The sequence below is a fragment of the Nilaparvata lugens genome, chromosome 6 (assembly GCF_014356525.2).
Source record: "Nilaparvata lugens isolate BPH chromosome 6, ASM1435652v1, whole genome shotgun sequence".
Lineage (NCBI taxonomy): Eukaryota > Metazoa > Arthropoda > Insecta > Hemiptera > Delphacidae > Nilaparvata > Nilaparvata lugens.
Window position 1 is genome coordinate 57,726,169 of NC_052509.1, and position 23,044 is coordinate 57,749,212.

The 23,044-nt window shown below is 34.4% G+C and overlaps 1 protein-coding gene across 3 annotated transcripts in view; it reads right to left on the reverse strand.

The window, feature by feature from the left end:
• Nucleotides 1-22,780, reverse strand: part of LOC111052078 (endoplasmic reticulum mannosyl-oligosaccharide 1,2-alpha-mannosidase) — a 70,472-nt gene extending 47,692 nt beyond the window's left edge. Inside the window, exons 1-6 of one of the 3 annotated variants that reach the window (XM_039431527.1) lie at nt 22,511-22,778; nt 18,951-19,118; nt 11,776-11,997; nt 7,112-7,385; nt 5,495-5,643; nt 1,985-2,176 (exon numbers count right to left, since the gene is read on the reverse strand). In XM_039431527.1, the coding sequence (XP_039287461.1) occupies nt 1,985-2,176; nt 5,495-5,643; nt 7,112-7,385; nt 11,776-11,997; nt 18,951-19,028 (915 nt within the window). In that variant the 5' untranslated portion in view covers nt 19,029-19,118; nt 22,511-22,778. Of the gene's footprint in view, nt 1-1,984; nt 2,177-5,494; nt 5,644-7,111; nt 7,386-11,775; nt 11,998-14,905; nt 14,967-18,950; nt 19,119-22,510 lie in introns of those variants that run through there. The other 2 variants (XM_039431528.1, XM_039431529.1) reach the window with 2 other exon arrangements.
• Nucleotides 22,781-23,044: the final 264 nt, after the last annotated feature.

A 23,044-nucleotide genomic window follows, 5' to 3' on the forward strand; every position in this document is an offset into this window, starting at 1 on the left:
ATGAAATTCAATAAATTATAGGCCTACAGCATGAAGACTATGTCCAATTCATTTGTACTGGTGGCAAAATTTTACATTGAAAATAATTATTTGATAAAATCCAAGTTCAATAGTAATGAAAACAAATTCCTTCAAAAAATAATTGATAATAATACGTTTCGAGGGAAAAAATTAAGAACAAAAAAATGGGAAGCATCGGGGGATTTGAACCCAGGTACCATCGCTCCGTAAGCAAGCTTCTTACCGCTGCGCTACATAGACGTTCGTAAATGGTAGTCTTATAACCTGCTGATAAAAATACACACTTTGGGCTATGGAACTTCAATTAGCCTACGGTAGCATAGATGAATTTGAACATTAATATTCTGAAAAATCTAGAAGGAAAATAGAAATTTGGGCTTCCAGGTGCACGAGATTGATATTTTTAGAATCTATGTTCAAAATTTGGAGATCTAAATCATTCCCGTTTTTCCGGTATGCAATCCACAAGTTGACATGTTTTGATGCGAACAAACACAACCCCACTCTCTCTTATTATATAGAAGAAGATATCTTACCTCTATTTCATTCATCCAAATAAAATGATAGTATATTACTGCAGAATACTTTATTCAATTCTAGAAGCATAAACTGATTCTGTTTAATAACTATTTGTTAAAACGTTCAGCACCATGGATATTGCCCAAGTAGTTCCAAAACTATCCACCAGGTTTTGTGATAAACGCAGTACTATGAGGTTTGAGGTTAGATTCTATTATACTCTGAAAATTGAATTTGAGTAGTTTATAATATCTTATTTGTATTTCATTCATCCAAATGAAATGATAGTATCTTATTGCAAAATACTTTATTCAATTCTAGAAGCATAAACTGATTCTGTTTCATAAACTATTTTGTAAACCCGTTCATATCAAATCAGAATCAGCTGTTATTCAAGGTCATTTTACAGCCCTAGGGCCGTAAAGTTTTACCGGCCTGGTCGGAAAACAATCACTTTCGGCCACCATATGACGCACGTAAACCAGCTCATTACATCCAAGTGTGGCGAAAACATTTTTCTGCACTCCAGATTTGCAACATGGCAACGCAAAATACTTAGTAGGTTATATGGAGCAACAGTGCAGCAAAATCAAAATGAAGTTGGTAACAGTGACTGCTGTGGCTGCTATAGTGAGCAACGAAGCACAACGCGCAAATTATTATTTAGATATTATAACCAAGGACAACATTTTTATTCAATTTGACAATAAATTAAGGTTTTTATCAATAATAAAATTACACAGAAAAACATTTGATGCATTTCAGGCAATTTTACCCATAATTACCCACTTTTCATATTCAATGGTAACTGTAGGAAAAACTTAATGTGAAATACGTGCGCAAAGTTCCTCTGCTGCACTCAACAAACCATTCCGCCCTCGCCTACAGCTCGGGCGTAAACGTTTCTTTCGGTGCAGCAAACTGTCACTTTGCGCACTAGTTGCACAAATAACTATTCTCTCCCTATGTTTTTTTCAAGTTGTTAATAAGCTTCAAATCGTTATGGCACCAAATAATTAATATGGTGAGAAATCTCGCCAAAAGCCAAGAGCCGCCATATGGTTTATCAATTTTATGTGAGGTCTTTTAGGTCTGTTCACAGTGATGTCGATTGAAACTTCCCCCGATGTCAAGACATTGGTTGGATAGAAGCATGTACAGAAAAAAGTGAATAGAGCTGCAGTGTGACCTATGTGTGATGCTAATTCGAGATATAGCTAAATGGGCTTCCACAAACGACTGTGCAACGACCAACCATTTATGTGAGTGATTTTAAACTATGTCTCTATGTTTGACTTTGTATAACGACTCTGCAACCGGGCATTAGTCCCAGACTCCCAGTTGTACAAGTCTGTTAAATTTCAACACGGGAGGCCTTCTCTGATTGATTGGTGTGTTGTCATTTTGCTGTGTTGAATAACAAAAATATTCTATTCTAACAAACCTCGAACTTTGATTCGTGCGTGGATCGACTGAGATCTCTGAACTCGAGTTGGAGGGTGGTGACCTCAGAGGTACTACTGTCAGGACTCCATTTGGGGGAATGGGCCGACTGTGAGGCCAGGTTGATGTCCGAGTAGGGAATGCCAGACGGTGATTTCGTGAAACAAGGCAAGAGTCGCTCACCCAGGTCGGTCTGCAAATCAAACACAGGATGCCGTTAAAATGGTATTAATACATTAGTCAGTAGTATCTAAGGCTAGGTGCACACCAGTTAGTCAAGACAAGACATGATCAGACACGTTTAGGCACAATACTTCACATAGTTGTTTATGAGGAAACCCACACTGATTAGTCATTGCAATTAGACATGTATTCATAAGCAACTATGTGCAGGATTGTGACTAAGGGCCGTTTGCACAGTGTAAGTTTAAGCTAAAGCTTAAACCAAATTTGGATTTTTTTGGTTTAAACTAGAATTCCGTTAGGACAGTATAAGTTAAAACTCTGTATTGAGTTTAAACTCTGGGAAAGTTTAAACCTCCAAAGCAGGAGGTTTAAACCAAATAATTTGGATTAACTATACATCTGTAAGATTTGATGGGTAAACAGGCTAATAGTAAATCATTTTTCGACGGTTGGTTTTAATGCTTCTGTAGACGATAATAATTATTTGGGCTATAGTGAATCATCATTTGAATGTAAAAATGATTATAATGGAGGAATTGATAGAAGTTTTTAATGCGATTGATAAAGATGACTGCGAAGAAATTTTGGAACTGAGAAAAATTGGGCAAAAAACGAATCATTTAAATTTCTGGGATGATACAGAATTTTTTAACGGTTTTGCTTGAGTAAAGCAAGTGCCAATTTAGTACTATTTAATTAAATAAACCACTTGATAGAAAATAAGACAATTTTTATCAGTGGTCTTTGATTAGAAAACATGTTTTTAATAACACATTACTGAGATATTTTGCTTTTGAGAGTTTTCTAATAAACGAGGAAGACCCTAGTAGATTTAAGTAGATTTTCATAACAACAATACATTCTAGAATATATTTTTTGATGCCAACTAAATATAAGTTTGTTTCTAATAGTAATATAGCATTTCATCATTTTTTGAAGAATTTCTTGATGTTTTTCACTTTTATTACCGTACAGATTACAGCTCTGTGGATTTTGAACGAGGCTAATAGTAGCTACATAACCTCAATTCACTGATGTTTTGTAAACAAATAACAAATTTCCTGTAAAAATCAGCCTTCCTGATATTATAAACGATGACATTCTATTACCAACTTGACGCTAAACTGGTTCAACTTAAACTGGATTAGTAAATGCACTGAGAAAACCAATTCAAGTTTAAACTTTCAGATTAACTTAAACTGGATTAACTAAATCAAGTTTAGCATTCTATACTGTGCAAACGGCCCTAAACGTGTCTGGTCATGTCTTGTCTTGACTAACCGGTGTACGCCCAGCCTTACTTTAATAAAAGCTACCTTCCGCTAAGGGTGATGCCCACATGAGCTCTAGGCTTGTGCGTGGGTAATGAGACGGATTATGATATGAGATGAGTGGCCTACAGCCTTAGGTGGGTATCGATACTTGAACCATCAGGAAACTATTTTAAACTCATAAATGGTCTTTAAAAGAGTTTGGCTCTTGAAGTGGTCAACCTTAAGGCTGTGCAAAGGCTAAAAATAAACTTTCTACTCGTGATATTTTTCAAAGTTTTTCGATTTGTATATCATCAAGCTATCAAAATGAAAAAGTTTTATCAGGAATTTTTTTTTTCTGATCAGATATGAGCGCCTAAAGATTAAATTTTTGGTACAGAACATTTCAAATATTCTACTTTCTACTTTTTAAAGTAGCAGGCGAATAGAGCTTAACTTATCTTATCGACAGCTTATCAGCGCAACCACGAAACCAAATCGCCCACCATATTTTGTTCCAATATTTTTAATAGAAAGTTTTAAACACAAGTTTTTGTTTGAATGTAAACTAATTATTCTTTGAAGAGCTCACATATTGTAGATGAAACAAAGCTCATTACAAAATTCCATCAATATTTTATATCCGTCAAGAACCACATTGAAACAGTAATCAAATGAAAATAAAAATCTGGTGTGGTACACTCACACAACTTTCCTTGCTCATATTTGAAACTACGATCAGACTTTTGTATATGTGTATATATAATTGTTTTCAGAGTACTTTTTCCTTTGTGTGAATTGTGAAATTCGATGATTTTTTAAAGTCGTCAAAACAGCTGTTCTACAGATGAAATATCTTGACTATGTGTTCTTTTTATGAACTGCTCTACCTACCTACCTCATGCACGAGAAGGAGGTTACAAAGTCCATTTCTCAAGGATGGGGTGGACCCCCCATTAGTTTCCCAGAAAGGAGACTCATGCCAGTTAATAGAGCTGATAAATAGCTATACAGAGTATGAATTTGAAAAAAATCGGTCAAGTTATTTTGAGAAAATCGTGAAAAACATGGTTTTTTAGTAATTATCCGCCATTTTTCTCAAGTATATTACGGAGCTCCTGCAATTTTCTCAGAAATGAGACTCATGTCAGTTGATAGGGCTTATAAATAGCTATCCATGGTAAAAATTTGAGGAAAATCGTTAGAGCCGTTTTCGAGAAAACCGTGAAAAACGTGGTTTTTTAGTAATTATCCGCAATTTTTTCCGCCATTTTGAATTCAATTTTATTGAATTTCTTATTGTCAGATCCTCATGGTATAAGGACCCAGAGTTTAAAATTTCAAGTCAATCGGTTGATTAGGAATGGAGTTATCGTGTTCACAGACATACACACATACACACACACATACATACACACACACACACACACACACACACACACACACACACACACACACACACACACACACACACACATACACACACACACACATACACACACAGACCAATACCCAAAAATCATGTTTTTGGACTCAGGGGACCTTGAAACGTATAGAAAACTTGAAATTGGGGTACCTTAATTTTTTTTGAAAAGCAATACTTTCCTTACCATAAATTAAATTTATGGTAGTAGGGCAAGGAAAGTAACAAAACATTAATAATGAAGTTCTGGTACTTTAACAATTGTTTACCATAATAATTGTGAATTGTGTGATTTCAACAATCATACATATCTAAATTTCTTTTCTAAATTAATGCTGGGAAATCGGATAATTTTGCTCAGTTGCAAATTAATATGAGTTTCGACTGTATACTGCAATTCTTCTACATAAATAAACATTGAAACAATTTTGTAGTCAAAGCAGTTAATTGGTGGTAGACACAGTTCTTCATTGTAACTATTTCGGATTCAGTTTCTTCACAAGCTTTGAAATCGATTCCTTAATCCCTAACCTATAAACTTTACAATAAAGACGGTCAAAAACGTTTCAGTAACTGCTTGATCGCTATACAATATATTTAATCAAGTTATCTTGATGGGGCTTTAATATGGGACTGGATAATCACTTACAGCCTTTTCTAAAAACATTCGATCGCCAGACAGATGGTAAGCACTCAAGAGTCCACCAAGAACGCGTATGGTAACTTCAAATAGGTTGACTTCGTGGTAGGTGTTGAACTTGAGGCTATCTCGAACCCAGCCTTTTGCTTCTTCAAATTCTGGAACAAACAAAGTACACAAATTAATTAAAAAATGTTATGACAACAGAAATCCAACGCTAATGAAGCACACGTTGTACAGTATTTCACAATGGAAAACTTGTACTTGAAAACCAAATTTGTAGTTTTCCGGTTTTTGGAGCACTTATGGTTTTGGAGAATTACTTTACGTATTTTGTAGGTATTTCAGATTTACAATGCGTTTTACTGGAGATGTGTTAGCTATCAGCTATCTTCTACGATACCCTCTACCTTCACCACTCCGCTATGTTTTGGCCCTAAGCAGACACTCAACATAATTCACCCCATTATAAACTTGGGAAACAGAAACTCAAACGAGCGTATGTCATGTTGTGTTGGCAGTTAGCTAGGTGTTGTCAAGTCTTGTGCTTGTTCTATGAACTTGAGTGGGATAAAACAAAAAATCATGTCTCTTTCAAATACGCTTATTTGATCTAACATGAGAATCACCGACATATTACAAGCAAATTAGCAATGAAGCGAAATTTGAAAGAGGTGTATATCTCCTTTGTCCAACGACAGTACATGTGAGCAAATCAATGATTACAAAAAATCCAACGGAGTCATTGTCAATATTGTAGAACCGTTCCATAATTGAATAAAATCACACATATGTTGTCAAATTCTACACAGTTTTATTCGGTACACGACCATGGTCTCGTGACCACACCGGTCACATTTTCAAGTTGACTAAAGCTAAAAGGTTACCAATTCATATTCAATGTTTACCTTAACCTTTTAGCTTTAGTCAACTTGAAAATGTGACCGGTGTGGTCACGAAACCATGGTCGTGTACAGAATAAAACTTTTATTCAATGATTATAATTTAATTTATTTTTTAATGGAGACATTAAAAACTTTTTTATACTTTTGAATAGAACACTTCCATGCTCTGGATATATCACTTTGACAGTTGCAATATACAAAGGCTGAAGCCGTTCTATTGCACGTAAAATTCTCCTAAGCATAATTTAATTTATTCATTATAGACATAATTTAATTAATTTATTTCATTTATTAATGTAGACAACAGGTGAAAACCCATTTTGATCAGACGGTGACATTCGAAATTTCTAAATAGTTCGTGAAGGTTTGTCAGACTTCAATATCATTTTATATTATTATTATTATTATCATCATGTGTGTTTTGTCTCCATTTTACTGGGTATGAAGGTGGCATTTGCTATTAAGCAAAATGACACCTTTTTCTATTTAGGAATATTAAAAAAACGTATTATTTTTATTATTATTTTGTCATATGAAACTGTATATATTTCTACATAGATTGCAGGTTTGATGCCTAGTGAGATCGGACTCCCCCGATGAGCATAGCTCTAACAGTGTATGATACGTCAATTAAATAATATTAAACTACATCTAGTTTTCCCAGCCCTGAGGTCACAGAAATTTTATAGAAATAGAATTGCGAACAACTATGGTTTATTACCTTCTTTCAAGCCCATGATGTAGATGGTGTCAAGAGAATCAGTAATGGAGAGGCCGAGATGGAACCAGTCCTTGAAAGAGCCCGACACCGGCTTGAGATGATCGTGACCCCAGGCGAACTTGCGATATCCGTTCCATGCATGCATGAACGCATCAACCACCGCTTTCTGGCGATCGGTGGAGGGCGGGGGGAACTCCACCCCTCGGTTGGGGGGGTCCTCAGGGGGTGCAACCTGCCCCACCCAGTCTTCCATCACTGCGTTGTTCTCATTATCCTGCACAAAAAATAAATATCAAGTAAGTGACCTGGCTGGCTCAGATCTGGTGTCAGAGTTTTCAGGTCGCAACTGAACAATTTCAGGGCCTTTGACATGACCTAACGACTGCTTGCAAGACCCACACCATTGCATACTAACACTACATTATAATGGAAACAGATGAAAATTTAACGTATTCAGAACAGATAATAGATATGTAGATGGGATGACCTTCTAGAAACAAAGAGTAGAACCTATATGTTGAATGATACAGAATTAAAAGCCAAGCTGGAGTAGATAAAAAGCCAAATAGATGTCATGGAATACCTGAATAGAAATAAGAATACTGTGGCCCGGTTGCACAACAGCCGGTTAAATTTTAACCGTGATTAATTTCACGAGAACCAATCAGAGAAGGCGTTTTGAAAAGACAGCATCTCTGATTGGTTCTCGTGGAATTAATCACGGTTAAATTTTAACCGGCTGTTGTGCAACCGGCACTAAGGGCCGGTTTCCGAGCTCGGGATTTAGCTAAGTTCTAGACTTTAACTGGCTTTAAACTCTGGAGTCAGAAAATTGGCTTTCCGAGTCAGAGCGTTAACGTAGTCCGAGGACTTCAATAGACTCTGGAGTTTAGAGATCACGTTAGACCCTGGAGTTTATAATTTCGCTTTCTGAGTAAAGGGCTTAAAAGGCCAGGACTTGAATTAGATTCTCGCCTCTTTCCGAGTTAAGGATTTGAGGGCTTAAAAGTCCAGGACTTGAATTAGATTCTCGCCTCTTTCCGAGTTAAGGATTTATCAAAAATCGTCAAGTCCAGGACTTAAAACAGCGTGATTTTAAACCCTCGACTGGGGTAGGGTTTAAATTCAAGTTCTAGACTTAACTGAACAAACACAATTCAGTTATTGTTTTGGAGTAGATAAAAAGCCAAATAGATGTCATGGAATACCTAAATTATTTGGATTAGTCCATCTAAATTCATAATTTATAGTTTATAATTTATAAAATTGTATCAGAATTATGCGTATAAAACTAACCTCATTTTACGTCTGTGACATAACCTAAAAATGTTCAAGCAAAATAATACATGGATTGCCTTGGAATTTATAATCCATCTGAATGTTCTTGATAAATGTCATATTCAAGAAATTAATAATAATAATAATAATAATAATATAACAATAATAAATTATTAATCCAGTTTTTTTTCAAAACAAATACGTTTTCAAACTCGTCAATAGCCTAATGAAATGTTTATTCCAAATTCACTGGTTAGGATCAATGATCAATAATATAGCATATAACGTAAAATGAAATGTTTATTCATTCACCTTTCAAAGGTTTTGCTTTGAATAGGCCTACAAAGAAAACGAAACGTATTTTTACAAAATAGTTTGGAGAGCATGCTCATTTGAATTGTCCCGCTGCAATCAGCTGTTTTCGTTTTGCTATAATGCCAACAATACAACAGCAAAATATTGTGAATTTCCCTCATGTTTACTGCGTTAAAGTCCTGGACTCAAATAAGTCGAGAACTTGATAGACTCCGGAGTTTAGAAGATAAAATCGTGACTCAGAAAGTCGATTTAGACCCGAGAGCTTATTTTAGTCCTAGACCCTGTAAGTCCAGAACTTATAGATCCCGAGCTCGGGAACCGGCCCAGTAAATAAAATGACTCAACTTTTCTAAACAGATACTCATACACACACACACCCTCAACGGAATACCAACTCAAAAGAAAAAAATAACCTTCACTCGATGCCTGATGTTATGGTGATGTACATCAGTCCGAGTCAACAAATTTTGTTGATTTTTCTTGATATACATGAGGCAGAGAAGAAGGAAGTGGTTGAACTCCTACTGTTAGGATACCTAGCCTAACAAAAATCGGCTTGCAATGTGCATGATGTTCATTATCATTATAATTCCAGTGGTTTATTTAAACCACAATAAATAAACTTTAGTTTTCACTGAAATTTATACAAACATTTATAGATGCCTCAGAGCCGATGAGAGGAAAAGTGGTGTAAGTCAAAAATTTGAAGTCAATTTTTGATTGACTTGAATTGAATCCTGAAGGGTCAATCTGTGACATGGAAAAGTGAAGTAACTCATAGTCGTTTATGACGGTATCCAGATGACAGTGGAAAATATCTATGTAACAGATCAGCTGATACGTTTAAGGCATAGTGGATAATATAAAGGCATGTCAACTTTTTAACAACATTGGTTGAGTTCAAAGCCACTGATCAATTCCATCGGTTTTTTTACGTTCAGTAAAAAACCTGATCACAGATGAACCACAGATTGGAAAGTCGGCTAGTATCTTGACGCCATAATCCGCCATCTTGAAAGAAAGTGTAGCATTGTAATACAGCAGTAGCTTTAATTTCTAACAAGATGATGCAGTCATGTGTCGTGGTCTTGGTGCACTCAAATCATGGTTAGATTGATACCTTCCATTTTGTGTGTATTCTGTGGCTGAACGGTTGCTTATGAGTCATGACTGACATATGTTTCCCTTGTTGATCATTTTGTAAACAAAACTAGAACTTAACCTATTTCATAGTAATCAATTAAAATGGAAAACCATCAGGTGATTGGAGTAGTTTTAAATGCTTTGCAAAATATTTTAAATGTTAATGAATTTATGTAATCATGCATTTCTCTGCTCTCAAATACATTATAATGGAGTCCATCATTTGTAAACAACCTCATATTCAGCCATGTATTTTTACGTTCAGCTACTCTATTTACGTTCTTTTCCATCAGTGGAAAAGTACGAATGGTTGAGTTCAGAGCCACTGATCAATTCCATCAGGTTTTTTTACGTTCAGTAAAAAACCTGATCACAGATTAGTGATCACAGATGAACCACAGAATGGAAGGTCGGCTAGTATCTTGACGCCATAATCCGCCATCTTGAAAGAAAGTTTAGCATTGTAATACAGCAGTTGTAGCTTTAATTTCTAACAAGATGATGCAGTCATGTGTCGTGGTCTTGGTGCACTCAAATCATGGTTAGATTGATACCTTCCATTTTGTGTGTATTCTGTGGCTGAACGGTTGCTCATGAGTCATGACTGACAGATGTTTCGCTTGTTGATCGTTTTGTAAACAAAACTAGAACTTAACCTATTTCATAGTAATCAATTAAAATGGAAAACCATCAGGTGATTGGAGTAGTTTTAAATGCTTTGCAAAATATTTTAAATGTTATTGAATTTATGTAATCATGCATTTCTCTGCTCTCAAATACATTATAATAGAGTCCATCATTTGTAAACAACCTCATATTCAGCCAAGTATTTTTACGTTCAGCTACTCTATTTACGTTCTTTTCCATCAGTGGAAAAGTACGAATGGTTGAGTTCAAAGCCACTGATCAATTCCATCGGTTTTTTTACGTTCAGTAAAAAACCTGATCACAGATTAGTGATCACAGATGAACCACAGATTGGAAAGTCGGCTAGTATCTTGACGCCATAATCCGCCATCTTGAAAGAAAGTTTAGCATTGTAATACAGCAGTTGTAGCTTTAATTTCTAACAAGATGATGCAGTCATGTGTCGTGGTCTTGGTGCACTCAAATCATGGTTAGATTGATACCTTCCATTTTGTGTGTATTCTGTGGCTGAACGGTTGCTCATGAGTCATGACTGACAGATGTTTCGCTTGTTGATCATTTTGTAAACAAAACTAGAACTTAACCTATTTCATTGTAATCAATTAAAATGGAAAACCATCAGGTGATTGGAGTAGTTTTAAATGCTTTGTAAAATATTTTAAATGTTATTGAATTTATGTAATCATGCATTTCTCTGCTCTCAAATACATTATAATAGAGTCCATCATTTGTAAACAACCTCATATTCAGCCAAGTATTTTTACGTTCAGCTACTCTATTTACGTTCTTTTCCATCGGTGGAAAAGTACGATTAACTGATCAGTGAACGAACGGATATGACGTATTTTTTTTCTTATCAGTTAGACCAAAGATCTTGAAGAGGTATAAACGCACAATAAATTTGCCTTCCCAATGCTAGCTCTTACTTGAAATTAAAGGTTCCATTGAGGTATTTTAGCGCGAAATATTATATAATATATATTTTTTGTAATATTATAGATCACAAAAATCTTCAAGATCTTTAGTATGTAATGATCTTCCAGGCTGTCCCCTTAATGGCCAATTTCAATTCCAAATAATCTAGCGCTGCATGTGAGTCTATGCATCGTTCAACGACAAAACAGTACATCGTTCAGAGCCACGTTCACTCACCGATCTCATCGTTCACTCACCATCAGTGGCTTTGAACTCAACCGATTACACCACTTTTCCTCTCACCGGCTCTCATATTCTAGATTACCAGCTAAATGCAGTCGTGAATGTTTTAGGTTACTCACCTGGGGATGATCAGGCTGTGCAATCTGCGCATCAGCTTGAGGATGATGCTCCTCGTTGGACAAGACTGGTGCCGGCTCACTTGCCAGACCATTCTTCTCGATTTCGACCAGAGGCTCAACACCAAGCTTCAACACCGACCAATAGTAAATGATCGTCACTATCCCTATAGCTGTCACCATACTCATCAGATTCCTCTGGAACCTTGAAAGCTGCTTCCATGACTGCAAACAACAAATATTTTTATTTATTTATCAAGATGTATGAATTCAGATGTATTTATTTCTATAACCTGACGATGGTGTGATCACCGAAACTAGTAGTTGCATTACAATTTGTATCCATGTTTTTTAATATTTTATTAATTTTTCAAGGGTACTATAATTCTATTTTATTTATCACGATAGATTTATAATTTATAAAACAACATATTATACAGAGTGCCCCACAAAAAGTGCAACAGTAAAAGACTCTACATGACATCGATTCTACATGAAATTTGCAATAAAAGATGTCCAGTAAGATTTCCTCATATCGACCTTAGTTTTCAAGATTTATCGATTTTTCCATATTTTTGTAAACGTCAATAACCAAGAAACCTATCAGTCTAAATCTAATTATGAGGATATGGTTGGAAAACGGAAGAAATTTCCAATAAGATTCATATAATTTGTTTTGAATGAAAAAGACTAAGAAATTGTCAAAACCACAGATTTATTGATACTTAGAAAGACCGGTTTCGGTTATTACACCATTGTCAATCTCTGATAAAGAGTTTAAAGAGTTTATCAGAGATTGACAATGGTGTAATAACCGAAACCGGTCTTTCTAGTATCAATAAATCTGTGGTTCTTTGACAATTTCTTAGACTTTTTCATTCAATATGAATAATTACCACAATATCAACTTCTCATCTACACAAAAAATATAATTTTCCTCCACCTACTGTCTAAAGTACTTACTTTACTCCCTGAAACCTAATACTAAAGTGTCACTTTTTCGCTCTTGGTAGTAAAAAACAGAAAAACTCCCTAGGGAGTAAAAGTGACTCCATTTAAATAACATGGGGAGCATCTCTATTTTGAAACTTACATTGTAATAGGTTAGAAGGTCTAAGCTCAGATGAGAAAGCATAATAGAGGTGTCTGTCATTGAGTCAACTGAATTCAATACCACAACCAGAAATTTGATTAACTCATGAAATATATGTTTGTATGATAATTATTATATTCTTAATATTAGTAGACGATAAAAATTTATACAATTTTTAAAATATTTTATTCTATTCAAAATACCAGCCAACAAATATTTTTGATCTGCAATTCAAATCTGAACCGTGTGATCTGGAGTCAGCCATTTTTGGTAGCTGCTCAGCTGATATAATTGTTACAACTTTTGCCGATAGATAGCGCAATCGGCAGTGCCAATCAGACGACCGGTTTTTAGGTTTTAGATTTAGGTTATGTTGTTAGGAATCATTGTCACCAATACATAAGTTATTAGAATGATTTTATTTGCAGTTTCTATAAAAAAATGTAGATGGAGGAAAAATATTGTGTACATCACGAGCGAAAAATACATTTTCTCCCTCAGGAAAATTGTTGCCCTCGGCTTCGCCTCAGGCTTCAAACTTTTTCCCACAGGGAGAAAAAGTTGTACTTTTCACTCTAGATATACAAATAACTATTGTTCCCTTGTTTCACGTTTTTGAACTTTTTATGAGCGCTAATAAAACGTTGACTGGAGAGCAGAATGGCTTTGTCATTTGACGATGTGGCAAACAAATACAATATTTTATTAGCCTAGGTGCACACCAGTTAGTTAAGACATGATCAGACACGTTTAGTCACAATACTTCACATTGTTGTTTATGACGCAATACACACTGATTAGTCATTGCAATTAGACACATGTCTTCATAAGCAACTATGTGAAGTATTGTGACTAAACGTGACTAGTCTTGTCTTGACTAACCGGTTTACTTTTTGTGTAGTTCAGAAGTTGATATTGTGGTAATTATTCATATTGAATGAAAAAGACTAAGAAATTTTCAAAAACCACAGATTCATTGATACTTAGAAAGACCGGTTTCGGTTATTACACCATTGCCAATCTCTGATAAACTAAAACTAAATACAAGAGCAGCAGAATTTATACTAGTAGGCGAGTACTGCTATTGGTGAAGGGCATGAACGCCTGTCATTGGCCCAGTTAGACAGTCTCCTCCCACTCAACGGTGTGACAAAATGGCGGCTTAAGCAACAGAATCGCCATGATAACAAAATTTACTTTCAGTACAAAATAAGAACCAAGAAAACAGGTGTCCAAAATTAATAATCAATAAATCTCTGGTTTTTGACAATTTCTTAGTCTTTTTCATTCAATATGAATAATTACCACAATATCAACTTCTCAACTACACAAAAAATGAAAGTAGCAAGTCAAAATGAACAAGTGAAGTTATATTTTAAATTGAAACTCAAGTATGGAGTAGCAGAAAGGAGCATTTTCTTCAAAGGACAATGCTTGAAATTGAAAGTTATACCAAAGTATGTGGCAATAGCAACCAACAACACTTCTAATATTGCACAGAAGAGCATAAAAACCGCCCAGAAATTTTGTTATCATTGCGATTCCTTTGCTTAAGCCGCCATTTTGTCACACCGTTGAGTGGGAGGAGACTGTCTAGCTGGGCCAATGACAGGCGTTCATGCCCTTCACCAATAGCAGTACTCGCGTACTAGTATAAATTCTGCTGCTCTTGTATTTAGTTTTAGTTTATCAGAGATTGACAATGGTGTAATAACCGAAACCGGTCTTTCTAAGTATCAATAAATCTGTGGTTTTTGACAATTTCTTAGTCTTTTTCATTCAATAACCGGTTTACGCCCAGCTTTACAGAATAGAAAGACTTTCTTATTAGATGATATGGCGAAGTTTGGACAGTAAGGTCCACTCTAGCACTTGGCAACAAATTAGAGGATCACAACTGATGATTACAATTGAACTTGTAGAAACCACAGAGATTAAAGGATTACAATATTTTGAGCTTCTATTAACCGTAAAGAAAATTTACAAAAATATAAAGATAAATAAACCTATACTATTCATCTATGAAGAAACAGTGTATACTTCATTTCGAAATAAGATCATGGAGGTGTCTAATGCTAGAGAATTTAACTGATTAATTATCGACGAGGAGGCAATATTGGAGAAAAGTTTTTAAAAAGAACCATTAACTTACTGAAGGATTATTCAAACTGTTCGAATGAAACTGTGAAAAATTAAATGAGCACATCGAATGTTAACGAGCTGACATTCAGAGTGAACAAACATTTTACATGTATAATGCAATCAATCAACTTTTAATTGGATATTTCATTTTTCAATCAACTTTTAATTGAATATTTCAATTTTCAACCAAGTTTTTGAGTTTTCAAGTTTAGGCTTATTTAAATTAAGAGAATCCAATATTGGTAATAAAATTACTAATGTTAATTTCCTTGGATAATAAATTATTGTATATCTACTTATTTCCCAAATTATTTTAAATTTGTAAATGGTATTTTATGAAATTATATTTGAAACAAAAGCGTTCTGAATTTCCCCATGTATGACAACAGCTTAAGTGTGAGTGAATTAATTAATTGTGAATATAAAGGTGCGTACAGATATACGCGCCGCGAACATGAGCAATTCAATTTTAATCAGCTGATGCCAAGCTTTTTATATCTGTATCTTACCGTTTCTGTAAAAATACAGATATAGTCAGCTGATTAAAAGTGAATTGCTCATGTTCGCGGCGCGTATATCTGTACGCACCTTAATATGGTATTTTCATTTTATTTCTATATCATGTAGGATATGACTAAAGTGGAGAAAATGAGACACAACATTAAAAGAGACACTGTAAATAACACCTCTCAATTGAAACCAACTACTGATCCCATATAAACAATCCAAGATGAAGAGTTATGCATTTATTCATTTGATTATAGTATAATTTATGGAAAAGTTATTTTGATAGTAGAGTACTACTTGGAATACAATAAGATGGCCAATAAATTTATCAATAGAGAGTTACTGAGAACAATGAGTTTGATCTATGAATAGAAGAATAAATTTGAAAACAATTTTTAAGAATTTGGGATTAAAATACTACAAATAATAATAATATATTATTATTAGCGTATTGCTTTCAATGGTGGGGAGACCCAAGGGTTACACCTCGCCGTATATAGTCCAAAGTTCCCTGATGGGAAGCATTAGGTAACTGGACACTAAGGTTATAGTGAGAAAAATACTTTGAATTCATACTTTTCACTTCGAAATAAAGTTCTTTTTGTTGGTAAAAGGTACAAACATATACAAAACCGAAACAACACACAAAAACCACCAAGCCAAATTTAGACAACATAATAAAATAAAATGATGTTATGATAAATAAATAATAAAAAACCGTTTTGAATAATCGATTTGTGCTTACCCGCATAGTGATCTAGATTGAACAACGAACAGGCATTGAGACTTTAAGCAACAAAGCATCTACATTACTATGTATGGATCACAGTTGAAACAACTACCGTAGCTGATAACAATGCCTGAATTCATTATCTCTATTTTCACAGTTCAGTAAACGTTTTGGAAAAAATTCTATTCACGGTAAATTAGATACAGTTGAGCGATTCTGAATGCCAAACCATGAAAGTATGAGGAAAACGATTAGCAAACTCAGGGATGATTTTTAATTTATTTATTCACAATGGAGAAAAAAACACTGATGATTTTGAAAAAAGATTTATGAGGAACAAATTCAGCATGCTCAGGGATGATTATTGAGAAATGATCTTATTCAATTCGCAAATAGAAAGAATACTGTGTTTGAAATTGTATGTTACTGCGGTTTGAAATTGATCTAGTGACCTCATTCATATTAATTCGATTGTCGACATGGAGTGAATAATCGAGACTAATTAATACAAGAATAATTTATTATACTTCGATCTTAGGCTGCTCACTTTACCATACATATCTATAGCGTCCTACTTTTCACTACAGATAAAATTGGCACCTACAATAATTTTTTTATTATAAGGACTATAAACTATCAACCCGGCTGACGGCTTCGGCCAAGTCTAAAGAACTTTTTTTTTACTTTGTCAAAAAAGAACATGTTATGTTATTTTGAATTAATTTTTCAAACGAGGTGTTTTTGTGAATGAGTTTTCATTTTCTCTTTTTGTATTATCTGAATTATGTTAATAAAGTTCTATTCTAAAATTGGCACCTTGAAAAAAAAATTCAGAAGTTCATAACTATTTTACACGTGGTAGTAGAAATCCATTCATTGAACATCATAGGTTAAAATTTTCTGATAAGAATCCGATTGTTTATGGCTTGCAAATTTTCAACAAGCTGCCTGAAAATTTGTCAAAGTCAAGTAGGCCTAATTTTAAGAGAGATTTGTATGCATTTCTGGTTGACAAGGCATATTATAGTGTTGAAAAGGTTTTAAATGATAGGGTGTTATAATTTGTTCAACTGTAGAATTATTACAGTTATTTGTATGTAAAGTGTAGAAGAATATTATAACTTATGTGACGTGCTATATTTTTGTAAGCTTCTGTTATTATATTATTTATACCTGTTGACATGGCCAGTTGTAAAGTGTTTTGGCTTAATAAAATTGAATGTGATTGATCATTTAGTGTCTGGATGAAATGTAACAAGAGAAGTTAGTCAATCAAGATAAAATTTAATATTATGTCAATGTAAAATAGTCTAGTGACTAGACTAGGTAGCCTAGTGAATTTTCAAAAAAAATTATTTAAAAGTTTGACGTGGGACGATATAATATTTTTCCATTGTTTAACTTGGACAAAACTTTCAACTTCAAAATTATTTGTAAGTACGACAAGAGAGCAATCTCAAATTTTTCAAATATTATTTCTCAACCAGTTACACAGTCAAGAGAGTACTGTCTTATAGCTATACTTTATCTAGAATAATAGAGTATTTAAATTCATTTTCAATGCTATTGGTAATGATTGTCATCATATAAATAAATTCCTAAACAATTAAACATTTTATGAGGGTAAGATGTTGCTATCAAATTACTATTAATGAATAAATACTACGAATGAATGAATTTATTTTGCCAAAAACAAAATACAAAAAAACTTTACAAAAAATAAATATAAGTATATGCTACTGCACTTAAACCAAGATACATACCTTTATTTAATTAGATATAATAACGAAATGATATCCTTTATATTGAATGAAAAAGACTAAGAAATTGTCAAAAAACCACTGATTTACACTTATTTTGTCAATATCACCTCTATTTATATCCTTTATGTTATAAATAATAGTTATAAAATGAAGATTTTATTTATGTTCACATGCATAAGTACAGAAGGTGAGGCAAAAACACCGGCGAAAGGAAGATTCCTTGTGCGCCAGTGTGAGTCAAGTAATTGAATTAAAGTAATTCAAGTAGTGTAATTAGAATGTAAACCATTTTCATCAAAATAATTATTTTAATTCAACTGTAATTTACTCTGTTGTATATCCATACTTTTTCACTGTTAAAATTAAACTTGAATTTTAAAAAACTTTTGAAGTGAAATTTAATTTGTGTAATTTACTGTATTTTCCCAATATAAATTGGTGATATTAGACAATTTTCTAGTGTTTTCATTATGGATGAGTATCACTATATATCTCGCCTAGTACAGTATTAGAATGTAAATAAAAATGCTCAGATATTAATTATATGATTAATATGTAATCAACTCAAGACCAAATTTATGTTTCCAACAAATCATAGGTCTTTTACCTTTTATTTTAGAGGGAGTGTTTGTAACAGAATAAACGGGATAGGCTACTGTATCAGTGAACGCAGATCTCTTTTCAAGGTGTGACGGAACACCCCTTTTTAAGAGCCATCAACTGTTAACGATCATACGTGACTTATCTCATATTTATTTATTTATTTATTTATACATTAATAGACACAATGTAATGTTTAAAATATTTAAATATTTTGCCTACCGCTCCAGTTACTTCCATAATATATCTTTAACGTATTCATCACCTCCAGTCATACATCTTTGAACAGTATAAGCGCTCTAATAGTAATAAAATACATCATACGAAAATAAGACAAGCTTACCCTCCAAAGACTCCGTCTAGGCGTCGATGAAATTATCACAGGGTCTCTCCCAAAACTAAAACCTATATTATCAGTCATTTTTGAGTCGAATAAAATATTTTACGGGTGATTATTGCAACTAATTAACATCCTAAATTTCATGACACTGCTAATGTCAATATCCTTCATCTGAAACAAACATAAAAAACAAAAATTTAGAGAAGTTACTTGGAATGATAGTTTATCTTTCAATTTCTAATGCAAACAAAGATAATAGGATAATACAGATTAATATTCTAATAATATAAGCATAATATAGAGTTACACCAGATTAAAAGAATCACATAGAATGATAGTTCATCTTTCAATCTCTTATACAAATGAAAGTATGAACTAACAGCATTTAATTTGGATTTCAGACCGGGTGTAACAGAGAAATTTCAAGTTTATCTTACTAAACTTTCATTGATCAGAAGGCAGCAGCTAATTTACACAAGCAGTAAACTGATCAATGAAATACCTTATGACTTGGATCTCAAAATTAGTAAAAAGAGCGTCAATGAGTGGATTAAGAGGGAATATTTCTTCACCTTGAATATAGCAATTTAATTTTAATTATTTTATTTTCATTTTATAGTCTTTTCTCTGCACAATATTTTTGTTGATTTTTTATGATTCTGCAGTTTTAAATTTTCTATTGTAATTATTAGTTTAATTTAACCTAAATTTTCTGCATTATTTTGAAATATTATGTTTTTCTTTCACTGTTTTGCAACTCTCACCAGCGAGTAAAGATTTTCTTTTGCTGGTAATGCCTATATTTTATATAATTCAAGTATATGTATGAGTAATTATGTTTATTCAATTATATTTTTAATGGTATGTCATATTATAAAGATTTTGTAATAAGTCTTGAATATTCTAATTGGCAATAAATGAAATTGAATTTTCGTTTAATAATAATTATTAATTCATTAGCATTTGAATAATTGCAATATCTCAGTAATTTCCATCTGTAGACTGGCTGGCCGCTAAGGCTTCGTATAAAATGGGGGCTGCTATCCGGATATTGTCAGTTTGGTGTAAGGGTAAGCATTCCTGACTAGCAATTAGGAGGTACCGGGTTCGATTCCCGGGCTGACAAATGATTGTTGAATAGTAGCGCTCATCGAATTTCTATCTAGCTGTTTAACCTGTTGTCAATATTTGCAGCAGCAGAAGTCTTTAGGGTGATTTACAGCATTTAATTTAGATTATCGTTTAATAATAATATTATTAAAGTATAAAATACTTACTTCAATGATGATTCTAATTATTATAAATTCGAATGATTAAATCTAATATCTTCTACTAATAATTAAGTAAAACTTAATTGAGTAACTAATGAAAACTTAACAGTTGAGTAATTAAACAGAGGGCATGTGCCCTCTTCCATCGCAATTTATATTTATTTAGCGTATGGCATTTTTTTGTCAAATTTTTAAAATTTCACACTTTTATAAGTGCACGTCGAGGGATGAAATATACTGTATTGCCTGGGGACTGGCTACAGTGAAGTCGTTAGCCTCGCTCAGGTAGGCACGTCTCTCACACTCAAATATAATGTGGTGCACTGTCTGCTCCATCGCCCCACAATCACATACTGGGGAGTCTCCCAGTCCCCATTTGAAAAATGACGCATTGCATCTCCCATGCTGGGTTCGAATTCTGTTGAGTGTCACCCAGATGCGCCGGGGGAGCTCAAAACAAGGAGGCCTAGTGCATGAGAAATAGCTCTCCGGTATTCCGGGGGGCACCTCCTCTCTCCATCTTCTGTTCAGAGAGAACCTCTCATCTCTCAATTGCTCTGCCATCCTGACCGCTGGCCTTCTAGACTTCAGCTCCCTTCTATATAAATCCGGAATGTCCTGATGGATTGTAAGAAGATGATTGGACGAAATCCTTTCATAGAGCTTAAGGAGAGCTTGTGCTCTGCGAAGAGGAGGTGGGGGTATGCTGCTGAGCACTGGGAGCCAGGAAACTGGAGTGGATCGTAAGTAAGGCTCCTGTAATTATTCGCATTGAATTATTCAGTTGCACATCTACAAGGTGAGTGACAACTGTTGATCCAGGAAGATGCACAGTACTCCGCAGCAGCATACACCAGGCCCAGACTAGAGCACCTCAGAGTTGAGGAAGATGAGCCCCAAGTTGTGCCACATAGTTTCCTAATGATGTTGTTTCTTGTCTTCAACTTGGCCGCTACATTCCTTAGGTGCTGGTTGAAAGAGAGGGTCCGGTCCAGGGTGATGCCAAGATATTTCGGAAACGTATTATGTTTCAAGGCAGCACCATTCATTAAGACTTTCAGCTCAGCATTTGCTAGTTTATTGCTTAGATGGAAGGCTGATACTTCAGTTTTCACAGGGCTGGGGCACAGCCTCCACTTCGAACAGTAGTCTATCAGTACAGCCAAGTCACTTGTTAGTGTCTCCCCTCCAGTTTCAAGGTCACTACTCTGTTTAGCCAAAGCCAAATCATCTGCATATGCAAATACTCTGGACCTGGCTTTAGGCAGGTCTGAGACATAAAGTTTGAAAAGGAGAGGAGCCAAGACAGATCCTTGTGGCAGACCATTGTCAAGCCTCTTTGTTCGACTCATGTCATGCCCAATCAAAACCTGGAAGGATCTGTTTCTCAGCATATTGTTAACAAGTCTTATTGTATGTTGACATGATTTGCAAAATTTTATATATTAGACCTCGCCAGACTGTATCATATGCCGCCTTCAAATCCACAAAAGCTACAGCTGTTTTTTTCTGTCTCTGATATCCAGCCTCAATGAATGTTGTCAGTGCCAAGACTTGGTCCTTACAGCTGCTCTCTGGCCTAAAGCCTGCTTGCTCGATAGGGACTATCTCAAGGATTGCTGTGCTTATCCTACTATAAAGAAGTCTTTCTAGTAATTTATAAACTGAGCTAAGCAGAGCTATTGGCCGATAGCTTTCGACCTGGTCAGCCATCTTTCCAGGCTTCAAGATTGCTACAATTTTTGACCTTTTCATAGCATGTGAGATCTTTCAAGTGGCAAGTATGTCTGAACAGAACCGGCTCAACCATCGCCTGGTGTTTTTCCCAGCATTGTAGCGGCTTGTCACAGAACGTAAGGTCTGGTGTACTTTGAGCGAACCAGTAGCCTACTATCAATATTGAAATATTGAATTTCAATACACACTAATATAACCTAGAAAAACTGTAACTTTTATACTGAAAATAAAACTGAAATAACCAATATAAATTATCACTGATGTTCTCAAAGGAATGTCGAGCTCTTGAAAAAGGTTTAATTCTAGTGCCACACTCTCTTCAAGCCGTTTACACATCTTCATGGGCGGAGTAAAAGCAAGCGGTGGCATAGTAGCCCTTTACACTCTCGCGTTCCTCGGATTTGTAATGTCTAGTCCAGACTTGGCCGATCGCAGGCTCATTTCATACGTGTCTTCAACTATGTTACAACAGTAGCCATAGGCTAGTGAGAAAAAGAGATAACGTTGATTTTGAAATAAATAGAATAAGCTATCATAGAAATTGTTTAAACTCACCAAAATCGTGTAATTCCAGGTGCAGATAAACAACACAGCAACATTTTGTAAATAACAATACGCTCAAACATCAATGTATCAGAGAAGCTGTAATAACAGTATAGGATTAAAATGAAATGAACTTCAGATTAAATAAATAAATGGAATCTTTTTGGGAACATTAATTATTATAATTGTTAAAAATTAATTGTACAAGCATATAATGTAATTATTTTCCAACAAAAGGCTATGCGTCAGCTAATGTCAGCTTTGATGGTTCTTTCTAGGTTATCTACGTCAGAAACTTACAAACGCGCACTCACTCTCATTTGAGTTCAAGAGCAGCTGAATCGTTTACTCATTTACTAATTTTTACAAAGTGCTCGATGCAATGTCATAAGTGAATTGAAAATATGTCATTGATTCGAATAATAATTGATAAAGATTTGTTTTAATTATTCTCAATTTGTGATCAAAATAAAAAATAATATAAAATGTTTAATTCACTGAGCAGCTGTTTACAGTTCAGCTGATAGAGGTCACGTGACTATTATG